Source organism: Lactuca saligna, chromosome 4 (assembly GCF_052625555.1).
Source record: "Lactuca saligna cultivar CGN05327 chromosome 4, ASM5262555v1, whole genome shotgun sequence".
NCBI lineage: Eukaryota > Viridiplantae > Streptophyta > Magnoliopsida > Asterales > Asteraceae > Lactuca > Lactuca saligna.
In genome coordinates, this window is record NC_136420.1 from 200,840,293 (window position 1) to 200,862,551 (window position 22,259).

A 22,259-nucleotide genomic window follows, 5' to 3' on the forward strand; every position below is an offset into this window, starting at 1 on the left:
AGTCAATTGAACGAGTTGTTGAGCAAGGGATTCATCAGGCCAAGCTTCTCGCCATGGGGTGCACCAGTCCTGTTCGTGAAAAAGAAGGACGGATCTTTTCGCATGTGCATCGATTATCGAGAACTGAACAAACTGACAATCAAGAACCGATATCCCCTTCCACGTATAGACGATCTTTTCGACCAACTACAAGGAGCGAGCTACTTCTCGAAAATCGACCTAAGATCCGGTTATCACCAACTACGAGTACTGGAAGGAGACATCCCCAAAACGGCCTTCCGAACACGATATGGTCACTACGAGTTTGTAGTAATGCCCTTCGGGTTGACAAACGCTCCAGCAGTGTTCATGGATCTGATGAACCGAGTATGTCGTCCCTTCCTGGACAAATTCGTGATCGTGTTCATAGATGATATACTCATCTATTCTAGAAACCAGGAAGAACACAGCCAACATCTCCGCCAGGTTCTGGAAACATTAAGGGCAGAGAAACTTTACGCAAAATTTTCCAAGTGCGAATTTTGGATTCGTGAGGTGGATTTTCTAGGACACGTAGTAAGCAAGGAAGGAATACACGTGGATCCCTCGAAGATCAAGGCAATAGAGAATTGGACGATTCCAAGAACCCCTAGAGAGATCCGACAATTTTTAGGACTCGCCGGGTATTACCGAAGGTTCATACAGAATTTTTCCAAGATTGCCAAGCCACTCACCACACTAACTCAGAAAAATGTGACCTTCGACTGGGGAGAAAAACAAGATGCCGCATTTCAAACGCTAAAACGAGCATTATGTAGTGCGCCCATCCTAACCCTGCCAGAAGGAACGGAGGACTTTGTGGTCTATTGTGATGCATCAAACCAAGGGCTCGGGTGTGTCCTGATGCAACGAGGGAAGGTCATCGCCTATGCCTCAAGACAACTAAAGACGCATGAAGTGAACTACACAATGCACGATCTTGAGCTAGGAGCAGTCGTTTTCGCTCTAAATATATGGAGACACTACCTCTACGGCACAAAATGCACGATCTTCACTGACCATAAAAGCCTTCAACATATCCTCAACCAGAAAGAACTCAACATGAGACAAAGACGGTGGGTAGAACTACTAAGTGATTACGAATGCGAAATTCGATATCACCCCGGAAAGGCTAATGTAGTGGCGGATGCACTCAGTAGGAAGGAATACTCAGGTCGCCGAGTGAAGTCCCTAACTATGACGATCCATTCCCTCTTGTCCACGCAAATCAAGGAAGCCCAAATAGAAGCCTTGAAATATGAAAATGTGGCAGGATAAACCCTAAGGGGAATGGATAAGAATCTTGAAACCAAGAACGACGGAGTTCGTTATTTCATGGATCGAATATGGACACCAAAGTTTGGTGGATTCAGAGAAATCGTCATGGACGAAGCCCATAAAACACGATACTCCATACATCCCGGCTCCGACAAGATGTATCTCGACCTCAAGAAGTTGTACTGGTGGCCGAACATGAAAGCCGAAATTGCTACCTACGTGAGTAAATGTCTGACGTGCGCTAAGGTCAAAATAGAATACCAAAAGCCTTCAGGTTTATTACAACAACCAGAAATACCCGAATGGAAGTGGGAGCGGATAACTATGGATTTCATAACCAAGTTACCCAAAACGACAAACGGACTCGACACCATTTGGGTAATTGTCGACAGGTTAACTAAATCAGCGCATTTCCTACCGATCAAAGAGACGGATAAATTGGAGAAGTTAACAAGGATGTACCTCAGGGAAATTGTACGACTGCACAGTGTGCCCGTATCCATTATCTCGGACCGAGATAGTAGATTCACCTCAAGATTTTGGCAGTCGCTACAAAAAGCTTTGGGGACAAGACTAGACATGAGTACCGCCTATCACCCTCAAACCGACGGCCAGAGCGAGAGAACCATACAAACCCTAGAAGACATGCTGAGAGCCTACGTAATCGATTTTGGCAAAGCATGGGACACGCATCTACCCTTGGTCGAGTTCTCGTACAACAATAGCTACCACACCAGTATCAAAGCTGCCCCGTTCGAAGCCCTCTATGGCCGCAAGTGCAGGTCACCTTTATGCTGGGCCGAAGTGGGAGACACCCAACTAGCAAAAGGACAAGCAACTGACAACACACTTACTGGGCCAGAAATCATACGGGAAACTACGGAGAAGATTGTTCAAATCCGAGAACGTCTAAAGGCATCAAGGGATAGACAAAAGAGTTATGCAGATAAGAGACAAAAACCCTTGGAATTCCAAGTTGGAGACCGTGTCCTACTAAAAGTCTCGCCTTGGAAAGGATTGATACGCTTCGGAAAACGTGGGAAACTGAACCCCAGATACATCGGACCATTCGAGATCCTAGCGAGGATCGGTCCAGTGGCTTACAAACTTAGACTACCTCAGGAACTCCACAACGTACACCCTACCTTTCATGTATCAAACCTGAAGAAATGCTTATCCGACGAGACCCTTGTCATCCCTCTAGATGAAATTGCAATAAACGAAAACCTCCAATTTGTAGAGGAACCAGTAGAGATCATGGATCGGGAAGTCAAAAGGACTAAACAAAGCCGCATACCTATCGTAAAGGTCCGCTGGAACGCCAAGCGAGGACCTGAATACACCTGGGAACGAGAGGATCAAATGAAACAAAAGTACCCGCATCTTTTTCCTAATTTGTAATATCAATCTTAGATTAAATTTCGGGACGAAATTCCCTTAACAGGGGGATGATGTGACAACCCTATTTTTCCCAAAAGCATTGTAAACACTCGAAAGCTAAAAACAACGAAGTTAACCTCGAAAATAAAGTGTTCAGGTATCTAAGTTGGGATGCATCGAATATTAGATATCATGCCCAGGTTTCCAAAAACATAAAGAACACTCAAAACCGAGTTATATTGAAGAAATTATAACCACTCGTATAATTACGACACGACGTTAAAACATAATTTGACGTAAAAAGTGGAATCTCAATAAAATACATTTTAGCCTTACATTATCTAAACAAAAGTCGTAGATCTCGTTGAAAGATGAGCGTGCATAAAAAGATCGCCCAAATTGGACCTCGTATGAAGAAGTTACGCATTTTCAAAGTTTCGTAACAGTAGTAGAGGGCTAAAAACTCGGATTAAAGATCGAGTGTTATTTAGCTATCGCCACCTAAACGGAAGTTGAAGATCTCCTCGGTGGTAATAAAACAATCAAAAGACAAACGAAAACCGACATCGAATAAAGAACCTATGAAATTTTAACGAACTTTAGGAGGCCCGGCCTATTAAAATTATATCATTAAAAATAAAGTCAAAACTAGCCGACGGAGTCTAAATGAAAGTTTTAGAGCATAATCTCACCTACGCGTGGATATAAAGAACGCGAAAAACGGAGCTCGTACGCGAAAGTTACGAAATTTAGAAGAGGGCAGGCCAGATTACGCCCCGCGTACTCTGGGAGTACGCCCCGCGTACTAGACCCAGAGTCGAGTCTCATCGACCCGCCCAAGCTACGCTCGGCTAGACCCAGTAGTCCCATCAACCCGCCCAAGCTACGCTAGCTAGACCCGAGTCGTAAGCCATGACGCCACTTTACGCCCCGCGTACTCCGGAAGTACGCGCCGCGTACGGGGTTTTCCAGCCCTATAAATGGAAGGCATAAGCTTCGAGTTTAGGCACACCTTCACCATTTCTCAGCCATTCTCCCAGCTCCAGAGACCCTTTTCTTACCTTGGTTTCCGCACTCGAGCCCCCGACGAAAGATTTACGTTGCAGAGATCCCCGAAGAGCCCGACGACGCAACTATCCGCGATCGAAACTCTGCTCAACTCTAGCCCCTCTCTTCAAACTTAACGGGTGAGTTCATACCCCTACTTTTCAATTCTTTTTCATGTTTTAGGGGGGAAATACAAGTACATTACACGTTAAAGTATCGTTTTATAAACATAAATGAAATTTCTATCTCCGAATATCGATACAAACATCTTATGTATACAAGAGTGATTATGTCACTAAGTGATTTCTACTAAAATGGAATATACTATTTGAAAAACTATAATGGGTATAGTTAACAAGTCAGTCCTACATTTTACATATACATCTTGAAAAACGAAACACTTTCAGAAGAAGTAAGGTCATTTCATTGTAAATCTACTTATACTAGGCAATGTGAGATATTCAAACTTCAACGTACATTTTTGTATGCATTTCAAGTCCTGTATTATATACCATAATCTCTTGGAGGGAGAGCGTGATACTTGTGTATAGATCTATACGGGATTGACAATCCCGCACCTAAACTACTAGCTATAGTTAGACCGGCAGGTCTGGGTGACAAATGTCATAACACTGCAACACTTGAAGAATGTTGTTACAGGCCGTCAGTGTCAATAGTATGGTTATAAAACTCACATAAAAAGTATAAAACAAGATAGATTTACGAGATTCATATGTGCATCGCAGTATTCCTACATTATAAGTTCATTCTAAATTATTGTCATCATTTGTTTATAAAAGTTACTAACACATTCCAACTTGGGAACCTTTTTCATTTTACAAGAAAATATTGGATTTTCTAAAAACCTCGTTTACCAATTTACTACCAAAAGGAATATACTTTTCAACTTGGAACACTCATGAACTCACCAACTTAATTGTTGACACTTTTCAAAACCACTTGTATTTCTCAGGGAATCAGTGATACAGGTAAACTACCAGCTTTTGGAAGAAGGAACACAAAGGATGTTTTTATCATTAAACATTTATCATCATATTGTAATATTCTTTTGATAACATAACGCAACAATATACGTTTTCATTTTTATATATATGATGGTTGTGTTACTTTCTTTACAATATTCAATCGTTGTGATACTACGTGAAGTCATCCACCCCCGAATGTTTCCGCCATTCTGGTTTGGGGGTGTGACATAATGTTTTTGCGAGATTTGGTGTGCCTAGGGCTTTGATTAGTGATAGAGGGACGCACTTTTGCAACAAAATGATGGAGGCTCTATTGAAGAAGTATCATGTGACTCATCGTGTCTCCACTGCCTATCACCCTCAAACGAATAGTCAAGCGGAGGTCTCGAATCGTGAAGTGAAGTCTATTCTAGAGAAAACGGTGAATCCGACAAAGAAGGATTGGAGTTTGAGACTTGACGATGCCTTATGGGCATATCGGACCGCTTATAAGACCCCGATTGGAATGTCGCCCTTCAGATTAGTTTTCGGAAAATCTTGTCATCTTCCCGTCGAGTTAGAGCACCGAGCATTTTGGGCGGTCAAGAAATGCAACTTCGACATTGACGAGGCTGGAAGGCATAGGAAACTTCAACTCCAAGAGCTAGAAGAATTGAGGAACGAATCCTATGAAAAAGCAAGGATTTATAAGGAGAAAACGAAGCTCTTCCACGACAAGTCCATCACCCGGAAGAATTTTGAACCGGGACATAGGGTCTTACTTTACCATTTACGGTTGAAGTTATTCCCGGGCAAATTAAGATCAAGGTGGATTGGCCCATTTGTTGTAATAAAGACTTTTGACCATGGAGCGGTGGAAATCTAAAGTGAAGAAACGGGACATATTTTCAAAGTTAACGGGCACCGATTAAAGCCATTCTATGAAAGTTTTAATGCAAGTGTTATGGAAGTCATCCACTTGGATGTCCCGGAGTGTTGAACCAAGCTAGAAGGACGTCTCGCCTAAGACGTTAAAGAGAGGCATTTTTGGAAAAGCTTTATGCTTTCGTGTTTCTACATCCGAATAAAGAAGTTTTGAAAATGTTTTGATGTGTCTTTTGAAGTCATTTTTGAAGAAATCAAGAGTTCCTAGGTGTTTGGGGCATTTGGGATCAAGAACTAGTGAAGAAACGGAAGAAAACAGAGAAAAATCGATTTCCGGGAGCAGGAGCCTACGCGACCTGCGCACGGGTGCGCGGCTGGTGTGCGCGGCCGGTCTTCAGCTTGCAACAAAAACCAGGGACCAAACTGCATGGTGTGCGCGACCCGCGCGCCCCCTCTGCGCGACCCGCGCGCCCCCCTGACGACTATCCCATACTTTGTTGACCAGCTTTGACTTTCGTTGACCAGGTGGTTTAATGAGTTGACCAACATTGACCGGGTGTTGACCACACTTGAATATGGATTGAAAACCTCCAGCAACTCTCCTTCTTCATTCCATTCTCTCAAAACCCTCTCATTCTCTCTCAAACTCTCAAGAACACATAAACCCACTTTTCACAAAACTTTGATTTCCCGGAGTTCCACCGGTCGGAATACGATGAGACCACCACCATTCTTCACCATTTTCCGTGCTCTACAAACCCCACCCGAAGTTTACTCCGATCCATCGCCGGGTCTAGGGGCGCCACCACCACCAACTCGCCGCTTTCCGGCCATTTTCCGGCCAACTCCTACCACCTCTCGTAATTCCGACACCACCAAAGTGTTTCTTTTTCAAGGGTCTTTACATCTAACCAAACAAAACCTCAAAATCTCACCAAAAATTTTCCCATAATTTTTGAGCCACCACGAGCCGCCGCCGGATTTTCCATTAGGCACCCACGAATAACCAAAGCTTGGGGTGCACGGTAGCGGATTCGGGCTCAAGTTCAATTTTGGGATAATACGGGTATTCTCTTTCCTTGGTTTTTATTACATTGCATTGTTTCAATTCGATAATTGCATCCAATTATGCTTTGGAAATTACCTAAGATCGTTGGTTGTTGCCCGGTTTATTTGGAAACATTGATTTGAGAAAGGTTGAGTTTGGTTAATTTGCTTGGAAATTTGTCCAAAAATTGTTTAAACTTTGGTTGGGATTTTCTCATTTTGTCTTGTATTGCTGCCGAATTTTTGTTGGGATTATCAAATTAACCGAGTGGTGTTGTTGAAATCATTTTACATTGTCAAAAGTTGGGTGTCATTATTTCTTGGATTTTTTTTTGTGTTCGGTCTAAAGATAGTTGCATTAATTTGAGAGTGGTGAGGTGAGGGATTATGTTGGTGAAGTTGTTTTTGATATTGTAGGTTTCGAAAATGGGCAAAACCACGGCTCGGACACACACCCATGGATCATCGATCGATCCTAACCCGCAAAAAGATGTCGCCGGTCCATCACGCAAAGCAGCCGGTAAACGAAAAAAAAGAGGAGAAGAGGGAAGCGATCCTTCCCTTACAAATGCTGAGATCAAAACCTATCGCTCCAATCTTCGGGGTCGCGCAATCCGGCCGACAAAATTCTACCATAAAAAGTCTATGAAAAAGCTTGGGGTGCATGATGGTGTACACAATTTGTTCCTAAAACTCGGTTGGCGTGGTTTTCTTCGACTTTGTGGCAGAACTTACGAGGAACCCACAATGGAATTCCTTAGCACATATGCACGAGATGATGACACGCAAGTCCTCACATTCCAATTGAAAGGCGAGCATCATAGGCTCACATACGACGAGCTTGATTCTATCATGGGTATAGACGATCCATACCGCATCAGCCCCCAAAATCAAGAGTACCAAGATTTTATGCGTTACCCTGATGCAAACTTTTGGATGCAAATTTTCGGTCTCGCAACCTTCAACCCAAGCCGACAGCGAGCCAAACACATCATTCACCCCTGCTGGCGAATTGCTCACCGAGTCCTTACGACGAGTATTTTCGGGCGTCTTGAGCCCGGTCAAATCAACAGATGTGAGCTATTTTTCCTCCGAAGCATGAGGCGTGCACTCTCCCTCAGTTTTTTAGGCTTCTTTTTAGACAAATGTGACTCCATACGCCAACGTCCCACAGGGGAAATTTTCATCGGGGGACTTATCACGATCATAGGTCGAGCCGTCGGCCTAGACTTCCCGGATCCCGAGTACATACCTGTCGACACCCCACCGAACTTCCTGCTAGATTGTGACACTCTCATCCGGATGGAGATGTTGCTCGATCGGGGAACCCGCACGTACAGTTGGTTAGACTCTGACAAAGCCCCGGTTTACATCCTGCCAAGTTGGATCGGTTCTTCATTCGATACAGGCGACCCCGACACTTGGCTTCCTCCAGATCAGTTAACCCAAGCAGGTGTATTCCCAGAATTTGGTGATGATGAGGGTGACGACGCAGAGGAACAAGAGGAAGAAGAAGACGAAGAGGACGACGAGATGCCCGAAGCTGAGGACCATTTTGACCAGCCCTCGATGCAGCAGCCGATGTTTCAGCATGATCAATTCCAGGCCCCTCCACAACATTTTGACCAGCCGCATCAGCAGGTGGGACACGAAGTCCCACCATATTTCCCTCCCACGTTCTTTGACCAATTTGCCACAATGTTCTCCACGGTGCAGCGTATCGACGCCCAAACGCAAGAGAATTCGAGAGCCATCCTAGATGTGGCAAGCCGTGTTGATCGATTGGAGCAGTCCTCCTCTCACACTTCCCGCTAGGTCCAGGATATGTGGGACCACCACTATCGCCACGGGCATTTCCCGCCGCCCGACCCCCCGATTTAGGTCCTTTCCGCCCTTTCCTTAAGCATTGAGGACAATGCTTGTTCTTAAGCTTGGGGTGGGGCATTTCCCCTATTTTTTTTACTCTTTTTCATGCATTTTTAGTTAGGTTGCATAACATATTAGTTTAAGTTAATTTGCATTCATATATTTTTTTTTTATTTTATACAATTTCAAAAAGATTTTATTTTATTCTTTTCCACTTTTTATTTTTGCATAACATTTAGCTTAAGACATTAGCATTCATGCATTTTTGTTGTCTGTTTATTCTCACCTCTCTTGGATGCCATGGAACAGGTTCATAGTTATTGTATCATTATTGGTCCAGGATCTTGTTGCTATCTCGCCCATCGAACCGGGACCACTAGTTACAGTTTGGGATTTCATACTTGGGATCAGATGTTGGTAGCTTAAAGGGGTAAGTGACCATGGACAGGTAGTTTTCATGAAGAATTATGCATACAATACTAACAACTGTAGGATATACTATAGCAATGGGTGTTCTTAGCCTTGCGGTCACTACCGCGGAGAGGATCACACTTGATCATGTTTGAACTGTTAGGATGAAGCATTGGTGCTTGTCCCCGAGTAGAATCCATATCCGGTCTCTTTACATCACCATATCTTTTTGCGATTTTCTTAGAATTTAGAGAGTCTTTTAGTCCACATTTGGACATTTTCATTATCTTTGAAAAACCACAAGTTTGAAGGAGCTTACATTACATCTTTATGCTCCACACATGGTCATTTTCATACTTAGGCCATTCGGATTATATCATTACCCTTTCGGTTCCACCTACACACCTTTGGGAACCAAATTTTGAGTCAAAGGGTTTCATCTTTAAAAAAATAAAAAATAAAGAAAAAAAAAATGAAAAAAAAAATGAAAAAAAAAAACAAAAACAAAAACAAAATGAAGCATGCAAAATTTCAGTTGCAACTATCTTAGATAGGTGGCCGGTTCAATTATTGAACAAATTTTCCAACATCTTGGTCACCCGACGTTTGATATTCATTTGTATAGATCTGTTTTATTGTATATAGATCGAGTTGTTATTTTTTTTCTTTCCCACAAATTGGTGATGTTAGAGAGACTGTCGAGTCGGATACTACGGGAGGTTTGGGCCAACACTAAGTGAACTGATTCCTACAACGGTGCCCGAGCGATTAAACCTAGTTACACATGAGAGAAACCGACAGATGTGAGATCAGAGTGTGCACTTAAAGAAGAGCTCCACCCGAGCCCATCCAGTTGCTTTCTCCCTACTACAGATGTTCTTCATTGTATACATGTTCCATTGAGGCTGCGACTGCTCATCCCTCCTTACTCACCTAAAGGAGTTGTCCTGGCTGTGGTTTGCGGTTCCATTGTCATCGGATGAAAAAGTTGTGAGATAGCAGCGAAATCAATTCTGACCATGTTGACTAACGTCGAACAGGTTCCATGGTTCTATCCATTCTTTTTATTTCTAGGGTAGTTCATCCCAAGTTCATTTAGTCCTGTCTTACTTGAGGACAAGTAAGGTTTAAGCTTGGGGTGATTTGATAGCTTCATTTTATTTACTTCTTTTTATAGTTTATTTTAGCATATTTCATTCATAACTTAGATAATTTCCATGCATATTTTCCTTTTCGTTATTTTATGACTATTTCGGGTACTCTCGAATCTTGTGAGCATAATTGCAGGTTTTCGGGTCTAGCGGAGCGGGAGTGTTCGGGACGTGTAGGAGGCGATGAGTTTTGGTAGACAAAAATGACATTGGGCTTGATGGGTAGTGGAGATGATGCATGGAGTGATCTTGATGATCATTTGAAGACTTGGAGAGAAATAAACTTTAAATTTGCAAGATGCGGGGGAATATTCAAGCGTACGAAAATTATTAATCGGGCGAGTACACGAGCTTTGGAGGATTTGGAGAGGTCAAATTGGGCTTAAAATGAAGAAAAACTTGAAGAAAATGGGCTAGGAGGTGATAGGACTCGACCTGGGCCAAGTAGGCTAAGCTATGAAGGCCCAAAACCTCAAAGATGCTACACCCAGGGACCACCCGCGCAACCCACCCGCGCACCAGCACGCGGGTCGCGCAAGGCCCTGCAGGGGTAATTTCGGAAATTCATTTGGAAGGCTATTTGAGGAAGGTTGGTGCCCATCTTTTGCATACACTTGCACATCTGATTTTTGGAGATTCTCTCTGGAGTTTTGAAGACTTTTGAAGGCCAAGAACCCTTGAAGAACATCATATTTTTACCTCTTGATTCTTGCTTAATGTTTGGTACAATTTTCTCTAACTTTGTTTCTTTGTGTTTAGCCATGCTTGGCTAAACTAATCTTGGTTGACTTTTGGTTAATCCTTTGAACTTTTGTTGAATGTTGAAGAATCCATGAACATGTTCTTGAATCTTTATGGGAATATTTTGTGTTTTAACATCTTATCATTACTTGTATGTTTTAGTTCATGAGTTTAAATGTGTTTGTGGTGATTAGTTGGCTAATTTCTTGATTAAGTAAAGGATCCTCAAATTAGCAAGCAACAAATGATTTTTGTGTTGTTTTAGCTTCACACAATCATAAAAACATTTCCTCCAACATGGTGGTGAAAGCATTTGACCCCTCTTGGATTTGGTGACTTTTTGGTTCTTAATGCTAGTTGACTTTCACTAATTACATGCTATTTGGAATCGGTGACTTTGACTAAGGAAATTGTTATGAGCTTCTCTAGCCATTTCAACAATTAAGAAAAGTCTAGGTAATCTCAAGCTCCTTGGATTACCATAGCCAAATTGAGGATTTAAAACAAGTATTGCACCATTGAATTCTAATGATATGTTCATCAAAAGTCAAAGTGAGAAAACTTTAAGTCAACCATCTTTCCCTTATTGATTTTACATCAAATTCTTATTTTTGTTGCAATTGTCTATTTAAATCATAGTTAATTATAGTTTGTTTCAAGTATTTCAAAACACCAAAACCCCCCATTTTATTTTTATTGTCATTTTTACAAGTATTTTTACAAAGAGATTTTTCATAGAGTTATCAAATTGAACCAATCTCCGTGGATTCGATCCCTTTACCACTATACACTATTTTAGTGTGTAATATTTAGGGTTATTATTTGTGTTGGCCTCGACAACCGCCAAAAATTTGGTGGTTGTCGAGGCCAACACAAATAATAACCCTAAATATTACACACTAAAATAGTGTATAGTGGTAAAGGGATCGAATCCACGGAGATTGGTTCAATTTGTAACTCTATGAAAAATCTCTTTGTAAAAATACTTGTAAAAATGAAAATAAAAATAAAATGGGGGGTTTTGGTGTTTTGAAATACTTGAAACAAACTAGAATTAACTATGATTTAAATAGACAATTGCAACAAAAATAAGAATTTGATGTAAAATCAATAAGGGAAAGATGGTTGACTTAAAGTTTTCTCACTTTGACTTTTGATGAACATATCATTAGAATTCAATGGTGCAATACTTGTTTTAAATCCTCAATTTGGCTATGGTAATCCAAGGAGCTTGAGATTACCTGGACTTTTCTTAATTGTTGAAATGGCTAGAGAAGCTCATAACAATTTCCTTAGTCAAAGTCACCAATTCCAAATAGCATGTAATTAGTGAAAGTCAACTAGCATTAAGAACCAAAAAGTCACCAAATCCAAGAGGGGTCAAATGCTTTCACCACCATGTTGGAGGAAATGTTTTTATGATTGTGTGAAGCTAAAACAACACAAAAATCATTTGTTGCTTGCTAATTTGAGGATCCTTTACTTAATCAAGAAATTAGCCAACTAATCACCACAAACACATTTAAACTCATGAACTAAAACATACAAGTAATGATAAGATGTTAAAACACAAAATATTCCCATAAAGATTCAAGAACATGTTCATGGATTCTTCAACATTCAACAAAAGTTCAAAGGATTAACCAAAAGCTAACCAAGATTAGTTTAGCCAAGCATGGCTAAACACAAAGAAACAAAGTTAGAGAAAATTGTACCAAACATTAAGCAAGAATCAAGAGGTAAAAATATGATGTTCTTCAAGGGTTCTTGGCTTTCAAAAGTCTTCAAAACTCCAGAGAGAATCTCCAAAAATCGGATGTGCAAGTGTATGCAAAAGATGGGCACCAACCTTCCTCAAATAGCCTTCCAAATGAATTTCCGAAATTACCCCTGCAGGGCCTTGCGCGACCCGCATGCTGGTGCGCGGGTGGGTTGCGCGGGTGGTCCCTGGGTGTAGCATCTTTGAGGTTTTGGGCCTTCATAGCTTAGCCCACTTGGCCCAGGTCGAGTCCAATCACCTCCTAGCCCATTTTCTTCAAGTTTTTCTTCATTTTAAGCCTAATTTGACCTCTCCAAATCCTCCAAAGCTCGCGTACTCTCCCGATTAATAATTTTCATACGCTTGAATATTCCCCCGCATCTTGCAAATTTAAAGTTTATTTCTCTCCAAGTCTTCAAATGATCATCAAGATCACTCCATGCATCATCTCCACTACCCATCAAGCCCAATGTCATTTTTGTCTACCAAAACTCATCGCCTCCTACACGTCCCGAACACTCCCGCTCCGCTAGACCCGAAAACCTGCAATTATGCTCACAAGATTCGAGAGTACCCGAAATAGTCATAAAATAACGAAAAGGAAAATATGCATGGAAATTATCTAAGTTATGAATGAAATATGCTAAAATAAACTATAAAAAGAAGTAAATAAAATGAAGCTATTAGCTACAGTGGGACCTGCAGGTTTACGGGTGACAAATGTCATTTCAGTTTCGCGATGCCTGAGAAACGTCGTGGCAGGTTCACATAGTCATAGTATGATTATAGCGACTCACATAGGGATATAACAATCCATAAAGTTTACGGGATTTTATTTATAAAACCTAAATGGGTTTTATGTCGATTTAAAATCACTTTTTATCTCAATGAGTACAGATATTACTGTACACTTTCGGTTTTGGTAATTATGACTACACATCATTTGAAACCACATTTATACCTTTAAGTATGGCCAATACTTGTTATTTCTCGGTCCTCGGATTTAGGACTACATATACATAAAGTATTAACAAACATAAGAACTTACGGAAATTTCATTTAATTCAAACGTGTCCATGTCCATTTAAACACATAACATTTTCTATTAGTAAGAAAGGTTGCTTATACATTTTGGTCTTCGGTCATAAGACTACATTACACAGATTTTAAAGAAAATATCGGATTTTCTAGATACATATGCTAACGCTTTTACAAGTAAAACGGTTTACTTTTCTAACGAAATCTCTTATGAACTCACCAACCTTTGTGTTGACACTTTTTCAAAACTACTTGTATTCTCAGGAATTCAGTGAAAACAGGAAATCAACAACGTTTTGAGGATGGGACGATAAATCGTCAAACAGTTCATTTTGTATCATAATGTAATTGATGTGAATCATGTCAACATGTACTTTGATGTAACTTTTTCAATTATAATTGTGATGGTTGTATTTACTTTGAGCACTATTATACTCGTTGTTGTGATACTCTACATGAAGTCCTCCACCCCGGATGTTTCCGCCATCCTTGGTTTGGAGGTGTGACACATAATCCTATCTGAGCCACGAAGGCATCAAACATACTAAAAACTGCATCGGACCGAACTCCGGAAACTACTACTAGCTAAACGGGCCGACATTATGGCCTTAGACTCGTTCTTACTGGAAGGAAACTCACCTCGTAAACTGGATGGTAAATGAACCGCTCTAGAAACTGTCTATTGTTGCTCCGGTATCTCCCCGGCTACAATTTCCATAACACACTGAATCAAATACTGATAACTATACTGAGGGTAAAATGACTATTTTACCCCTGGTCAAAGTCAACCCTATTGGTCAAAGTCAACATACAGTTGACCTGACTCGTCGAGTTGGGTCACCAACTCATCGAGTCCTCATCCTCACTTCTTTGATTCTGATAGCTACTACTCGTCGAGTTTGGCGTAGACTCGACGAGTTCCCTTCTATGCTATCACTTAATCAATCTGCATCCGACTCGCCGAGTTGTATGAACAAGTCGTCGAGTCCCCCTTCAATGTATGAACACTCTGGCTGTGACTCGCCGAGTCCAAAGAATGACTCGCCGAGTCGCATGCATGCAATTACTATTCAGGCGATTCTGCTCAGAACCAACGCATCCAACTGATAGATTTGGGCTCCTAAGGCCTAGTTTGCACGTAAAGGTTCCATTTTTACGTGCACATATACTCCTAAAGAGGTTTATAGGCTTAAAATGCATGAATAAGGATAGATCTAGGGTTTATATGCAACAAGGTTCAATAAAGGTATTAGATATGGGTTTTGGGACAAAAATATGATTAGATCTGAAAGCTATAACACTTACACAAGCTCCCTTAGTAGATTAAGCTCATAAATGGGCAAAAAGGTAACCTAAATGACATTCTTGAAGAAAAACAACCAAAGAACAGAAAGAGTCCGATTAATACCTCAAATGACTCTGAAATGGATGCAAGATCTTGTTCCCCTTCTTCTCCTTTGGATCTAGCCTTCCTCCTCTCTTCCAATCTTCACTCTTGACACAAAAATGCCTAAAAACACTCAAGATAGGTTAGGGTATTACTATGAAACGCTCTGAGGGTGAGGGAGGCCAGATTGGGTGCATAAGGGGATTATATAGGGTGCAAAACCCGTGGATCTAGGGTTTCTTCCAGACTGTTGGACTCGCAAAGTCCAGGATATGGACTCGTCGAGTCGCCCACTTACACGTGCTGGAAATCCCATCTCTACTCGACGAGTCGGGCAACAGACTCGTCGAGTCCCTCTTGAATACTTAGAAAAATAAACATTAAATAACATACCAGAAATGGGGTCGTTACAATAACACCCACTCAAAATCCCTTAATCTAAGTTTGAGGTAAAACACCATTGCCCCTGACCTAACTAGTCCATGACTAAGGCCCAAATCCACACACAAAGGCCCAAATACTAGTTAGCATTCCCAAGCCCACTTGTGGCCCACTAATGGCCCAATTTTCTAAATTGGCCCCAACCCCTCTAATGGGCCTTACCCTAAAGCCCAAACATATTCTTAGCCCAAAATATATGATTCCTGATGGCTCGCAAAGGCCTAAAGTAGCAAAGTCCAATGAATGGCCCAAACCAAGGACCAATTGTGCGAAACCCACTTTGACTGAGTATGCAGGGCGTACTCAGCTGTACTGTAATACCCCGTTTATTTATTTAATAAATAAATAAAGTAATAAATACATAATAGCCCTAAAAGCGGAATAGTGTAGCAAGAAGTCAGTTACGGGGGTTAAAAGTCATAATTGAAAGTTTAAGGGGCTAAAAATACCATTTTTGGATTAATTTATTAAGGATTTTAAAGTCAGGGGTTGAAAGGTAAGTATTGGAGTAAGGTTGAAAAGATTTTATGGAGTAAGGGGCTAAAAGTAAATTCTAAACTTAAAATGTAAAGGATTTCAGAAGCTGGGGTAGAAAAGGTAAAAATTGGGCTTAGTTTGAAAAGATATGAGAAGAGAGGGGCTAATTGTAGCATTATGGAAAAAAATGTTTAAGGGCATCGGGTATATAGGGAATAAACCCTAACCCTATTGACCATTTTTATGCAGCCGACCTTATACCTCCCTCCAGCCGCCACCTCTCCATCACCTTATGCCCCCTTCGTCGTCGGTGTTGTTACCACTCAACTCCAGCCGTTTCCGACCAGCAACGATGGCAAGCAACCACGGGATGGCCACCACCACCTTTTTACGCTTGTGTTCCGACCGGCAAGACCACCGAACGACTGTCATCACCACAGAAGCCTTCCATTCTCCGACCACCATGCGTTGTCGAGCATCCATCGACTCGCTGTTGTCGCTACTGTCACTCCCGGTGAGAAGAGAAGTCGGGTAAAGGAATCAGAGCTGGGTGTTGCGGGATGCTGTTGTTGCTTTCGTTTCACAGAAAAGAAGAACCTCCTGCGACTCCTTCCCTTTTCCTTCGTGTGCAAAACGACGACGATCGCCCAGCCGCCGCTTGCTGCTGCCATTTTTGTTTCTATCATCCCCGACCACCACCTACCACCGTTGGGGGGTGGCTGTTTATGTTTATTTCTTGCAGGTGTGTGTGTGTAATATGATGTAATTACGTGTGTGAACTTCTCTTCAAAATGTGTGTTGCGGGTGTTTGTCAATCCGGAAAGCCAAGGACCGCCACTGTCACCACCGTGGGGTGGTGGCTGCCCCCACGTGTCACCGCCGGCCACCACAAGGGTGGTTATGTGTGTATGTTTATTATAGTGTATTGTGTGCATGTTTATTTTGGTATTTTCATTGTAAAATGTAAATCACAACCTGGAATAATGAAATGAGATCTCAAAACCACCACCGTAGGGTGGTGGTTGCTGCCACCGGCCGTCGTGTCGGGTGGCGGTGTGCTTGTCTTGTGAGTTGACTCGATTGGGAATGCTTGAAACCCTAATGGGCCCAAAGAAGCTCAAATGGGCCCAATGAAGCTTAATGGATTCTAATGGACCCTAATAAAACCTTAGTAGGCTTAATGACATTCTAGTGGACCTAGTAGGACCAATAAAGCCCTAATGGACCTAAAAACCCAATAAATTGATAAATGGGCTAACATTTGGGACGAAAGAACCACAATGCCAATAAAACCCTAATTCGGGGAATTAATCGGGACACATGGGAATTATTTAATAACTGGATATATTAAATAATAATCGTTGTCAAGAAATTAATCTAAGCAATATTGGACTTAATTGATTAAGTCCTTAGAGGATAAAGTCCTTAATGGGTTAAGTAGGAAACTTAACCCTAATCGTCATTTTATATGAAACCCTAATTTCACTTGGGTTTATTATTGGGCCTAAATGATTGAGATAATAATGGACCATCCAAGAACAAGCAATTGAACTAGAATAATTTAATGCGCATGGGGTAAGGCCCACGTAAGGGGTTTGGGCCTAATTTGGAAAATTGGGCCATATATAGGCCATAGTTTGGGCCTTAATGATTATATGATGATGGGCCTTAGAATAAGACCATGTATAGGCCTGGGTCCAATTTGGAAAATTGGGCCATATGCTGGGCTTTGATTCCTAGTTTGCTTTGGGCCTGTAGATTGGGCCTTGGGCTTATATAAACCAAGCCTAGGGTAATGAAGTAATTATCAAGCTTGTAGACTGTAGACTGGTATGTAGCCTCTGGCCATGTAGAGCATGTCTCCGTAAGAGAATGACTTCTATTCTATGGCATTTATAAGCCTGAAATCTAACAAGATGTTAATCAGAAATTGCATGTCTTCTATGCCAATTGGTCCAAAGCTTTATTGATGTATATCAAGAATTGAAAAGAATATCTTTGAATAATGTCTTTGATTGATATGAACGCTTGTTACATCACATACATCTTGTTGTTCCTCTTTGCCTTGGCACATTGAAGTATATATATGGCATAACATTATATTGTATTTATTTTTGAACTCACTAAGCGTCACCGCTTACCCTATCAATGTTTAACAATTGCAGATGATAAATAAATAGTATGTTTACATACTATTGAAAGATGTAGAATAGTTTATAATAGTACTTTTGTACTACTTTTTATGTTTGTATAAATTACAATATCCTGGGTAGTTATGTAATATATATAACACTTTGTAATAGAAGGTTTGTATCCAATAGTTTGTAAATCCTTTATATCAATGTAAAATATTGCTTTTATGAATATGCAAATAGCATGTTTTGGAGTAATGATAATGTGTAATATGAAAGTTTGGATCTTTCTAAAATACGAAAGTTGGGATCTTTCACATTAAATTCTTTTTCCGTTATTTTTTTTTCTCTTCCATTTCTTTAATTTTAATATTCGAGAAAATGGTATAAGAGACATCCCTATTCTAAGTGTTATTCTAACATAACTCCTCATTAATATTAATATTATGCCATGTGTCATGTAGATATATTAGATAATTCATTTTACAATTCAAATTTACCTTTTCTAATTATATGTTAAATTTGAAGTTATAATAACTTTAAAATTTTGAGATATCTTTTAATTAATAATTTATTTAAAATAATTGATTAATAATTATAATTTTTTATTATAAAAATTTAATTAATTTTATAACGGTAGTTTCCACGGGTTATAAACTAGTACTATCATTTATATTACAACTTCTTAATTTTATTATATTCTTTTTATGAAATTACATTTTTAAAAAAAATTGATTATAACAATGGCATGCAAATAAAAAAATCGTCAATCTTTCTTTAGATTTTCAAAATCTAAATTCATAGCAAGAAAAGAAATATAAACTATTATTATTGATTTTTTTTTAATTATAAAAAACTATAAACAAATATCATATTAAACAAATAAATTAATACATACATATAAATTGTTAACTCTTGCAATATACATGACAATCGACAGACTTCTATAATTTCAATTACCTGCCCTTCGCCGTTCTTCCGCTTACTGCCCCATCACCAGACCACCTCCCGCCGGACCGCCTGATCATCAATTCTTGACGGCGGCAATTAAGTATCTTGCTATCTAGTTTCTAATTTGAACCCTCAGATTCAATGGTTTAACAGTGGACAACGTTTTTCGTTCCCAATTTCGTCAAAATAAAATGTATTCCGAATACTTTCTTGTTTACTCCGCAATTCCAAATCTTTTCAATTCAATGGTTCAATCAAACACGCTTTGATCTTCCTACGATATTCCCCAGTTTCAGATACATCCTACGATACCCATTACATCGATTTCATGATTGCGTCACTTCACTCTTCTTTGAGCTTCTCGATTTCACCATGGAAGCTCCGCTCTCATTCAAACCGAAGAAACACATCACAACAAGCATTTCTTTCGCAGATCACCACCGCAGAATCCGATTCATTAATCCAACACACCACCAGAAGAAGGTATAATCCTACTCATTCAAGCATTTTATCAAACACCTTGCCTTCATTACCTAACACCCTTTTTTTTTTTCTTCAATTTGAATCTTGTCATATAAATCATGTGATATATAGATGCGAATGTTACGATATGTACAAAGAGGTGGTTCCATTTGCAGAAGCATGGTCATGGCAACAATCGATAGTTGAAAAACGGAAGACATTGATTGATATCAATGAAGACGATTCTGATTCCTTGATTATACTCCAACATCAACCTGTTTATACATTGGGTACTGCTAGCACTGAAAACAACTTGAATTTCGACATCAAAGATTCTCCTTTGCCATTGTATCAAACAGAACGTGGTGGTGAAGTTACTTATCATGGGCCAGGACAGGTAGACGATTTACTCGATCAAACATTCTGTAAAAAAAAGAAACAGTTTTTAACTTTTTATTGATTTGATACTATTTAGGGTTATAACTTATAATTGTTGTGTTAAAAAAATCATTTGATTTTAGCTAGTTATGTACCCGATCTTGAATCTTCGTTTCCAAAAGATGGATCTTCATTGGTACCTCAGGGCACTTGAGGAGGTAGTAATCCGCGTACTTTTCTCAACCTTCTCTCTCAAGGCTTCACGGATCGACGGTTTAACTGGAGTTTGGGTTGGTAAGTTTATACTGTGTTTGACAAACATTAGACTGATATCAATACCCAAAACATCTGATGGAGAAAAATAATGCAATTCTATGTATAAAAGAAAGTGAATGCGTTACTTACCCAGTTATTCTCGTCATTGAAAATAGCCCTAGAAAGTCTGTTCTCCGGACTGACAGTCTATCAGTCTCGCATAAGAAATGTGTATTTATTTTGTAGGGGACAAAAAGGTAGCGGCAATCGGTATACGGGTTTCAAGATGGCTAACATATCATGGGTTAGCTTTGAATGTTTGTACTGATCTTTCACCTTTTGAACAAATAATTCCTTGTGGAATACGAGACCGAGGAGTTGGAAGCATCAAGGGGCTTTTGAGAGAGTCTAATGAGCATTTTTTAAAATCTTTTTATGATGATGATGATGATGTTAAACTCATTGATATTGCTCATGATTCATTAGTGAAGGAGTTTTGTGAAGTTTTTCAACTTGATCTGTCTTATGGGTCGGTACCCATGGTTAGGTAATAGACGAAATGAAAAACCTTTATCAATTATCATGTCAATATTGGTAATCTATAAGTTTTTGTTCGATAAGCTTATTTTTCCTTATATTTATATAACCCTTTAATCGTTTTAGACTTTTAGCATTAGTGAGTTTAAGATTTGAAGATTTCTCATGAGGAGATACAAAGATATTAAAAAAAAAAAAGTCTATTCAAGTGCATGACTTTATCCTTATCATTTGTCTAATATTTTTTTATTAAGCATTTAATAAATGTCTATTTCGCATTTAGTTCTACTTGCTTGTTTTCCTGTACTTTGTCATCTTTTGAAGTATTTTGATGAAAACTTTTAAATTTTAAGAGGTCTACCTTCAGCTGTATAACATTCTCACCAAAGCCATCTAACAGAGCAGCACCTTTGAACTTCATCTGAAAGCATCAAAATTGTCACCAGCATAGAATTGAACAGGGGCATCTCCACTAGGGTAAAAGGGTAAAACAAAAAACCAAGCCACATACGGAAAATTTGCAAATATACCCTTCAACTCACCAAGCCAAATAAACCCCTTATTATAAATGACATCTGTAGTAAGGCTTCTTTCAGTTGGGATTTCACAACCAATAACGTGATCACGATGAATGTAGATCCAAATTTTATCCCCTTGACAAAGATTGAAATGCTACTATATAGCTTCAAAACAACTTTATAACTTGACATGTAAAGACTTCCATAAAACAGAAAGGGGAAAAAAAAACTCACCCTAAGTTGTTGAAACAAAATAAAGAGCAATTGAGTAAAAGTATGGCAGCCATCCTAAGATTATAACTACCATAGCCCCCCAGGAAAAAAAAAAAAAAAAAAAAAAAGATTCAAAAGTCACACCAAACACACAATACGTGTGATACTGATACACACTGAAAACACGCAACAACTCGCCTTACTTGTGTTCTTGATCCAAAGGAAAGAGTTCCCCTTGGATTTTATTAATCACACAACCCACCAAGGAGTTATTATTAAAGATTTTGATTGTTCTTTGTTTTCCAAATGAACCATGACACCATCATGTGGATAGCATGGATGAGTTTCTTATGTCGAGGAGAAGAGAAAGTCTAACCAATTTCATCTGATGTTTGTGATTTTAATGCCACCAAGTCATTTTAGTATAATGAATTTATAGATTAACAATGAAGTTTAATTCTTGATTTTAGACAAGTTAGGAGGTGCGGAGTGCATGTTTGTATAAAACGAGTTTGATACCGGTTCGACTAAATGATGGTGGTGGTGGTGGTGGTGGTAGGGAGGGGTCCTCTACAGGATCCTAGGGACAACGTCCCTAGCGGTGGTCCTGCTTGATCTCGAGATTTTGTCTTTTTATGTTGCAAATGGATCAAGAGACGACCTCGGATTTCAATACTGTTATTGTTATAGTATTTTGTCTTTTTATGTTGCAAATGGGTCGAGAGACGACCTCGGATTTCAATACTGTTATTGTTATAGTATTGAGCATCATTCCAAAACCTTTAAAGAGGCCATGAAATCTTGAGATGTTGCATTTTGGAAAAAGGCAATCGATGATGAATTATCATCAATTTTAGAGAACAATACTTGGGTATTGTTTGATTTGCCACAAGGTTATGTCCCTTTTGGGTTGCAAACGGAT

At 39.7% G+C, this 22,259-nt stretch overlaps 1 protein-coding gene and 1 long non-coding RNA gene across 2 annotated transcripts; one reads left to right on the forward strand and one right to left on the reverse strand.

Annotated features, from left to right (window-relative positions):
- Positions 1–19,302: 19,302 nt before the first annotated feature.
- On the forward strand, positions 19,303–20,689 carry LOC145043247 (octanoyltransferase LIP2p, chloroplastic-like). The gene is made up of 4 exons (XM_078991829.1): positions 19,303–19,457; positions 19,569–19,833; positions 19,958–20,108; positions 20,316–20,689. The coding sequence occupies exons 1-4, from the start codon at positions 19,303–19,305 to the stop codon at positions 20,618–20,620; spliced, it is 876 nt and encodes a 291-aa protein (XP_078847955.1). The 3' UTR covers positions 20,621–20,689.
- LOC145043248 (uncharacterized) lies at positions 19,720–21,484 on the reverse strand. The gene is made up of 4 exons (XR_013680929.1): positions 21,149–21,484; positions 20,220–21,027; positions 19,970–20,119; positions 19,720–19,859 (listed from the first exon to the last, which is right to left on the reverse strand). It is a non-coding gene; the product is annotated as an uncharacterized LOC145043248 (long non-coding RNA).
- Between the last annotated feature and the right edge of the window lie 775 nt (positions 21,485–22,259).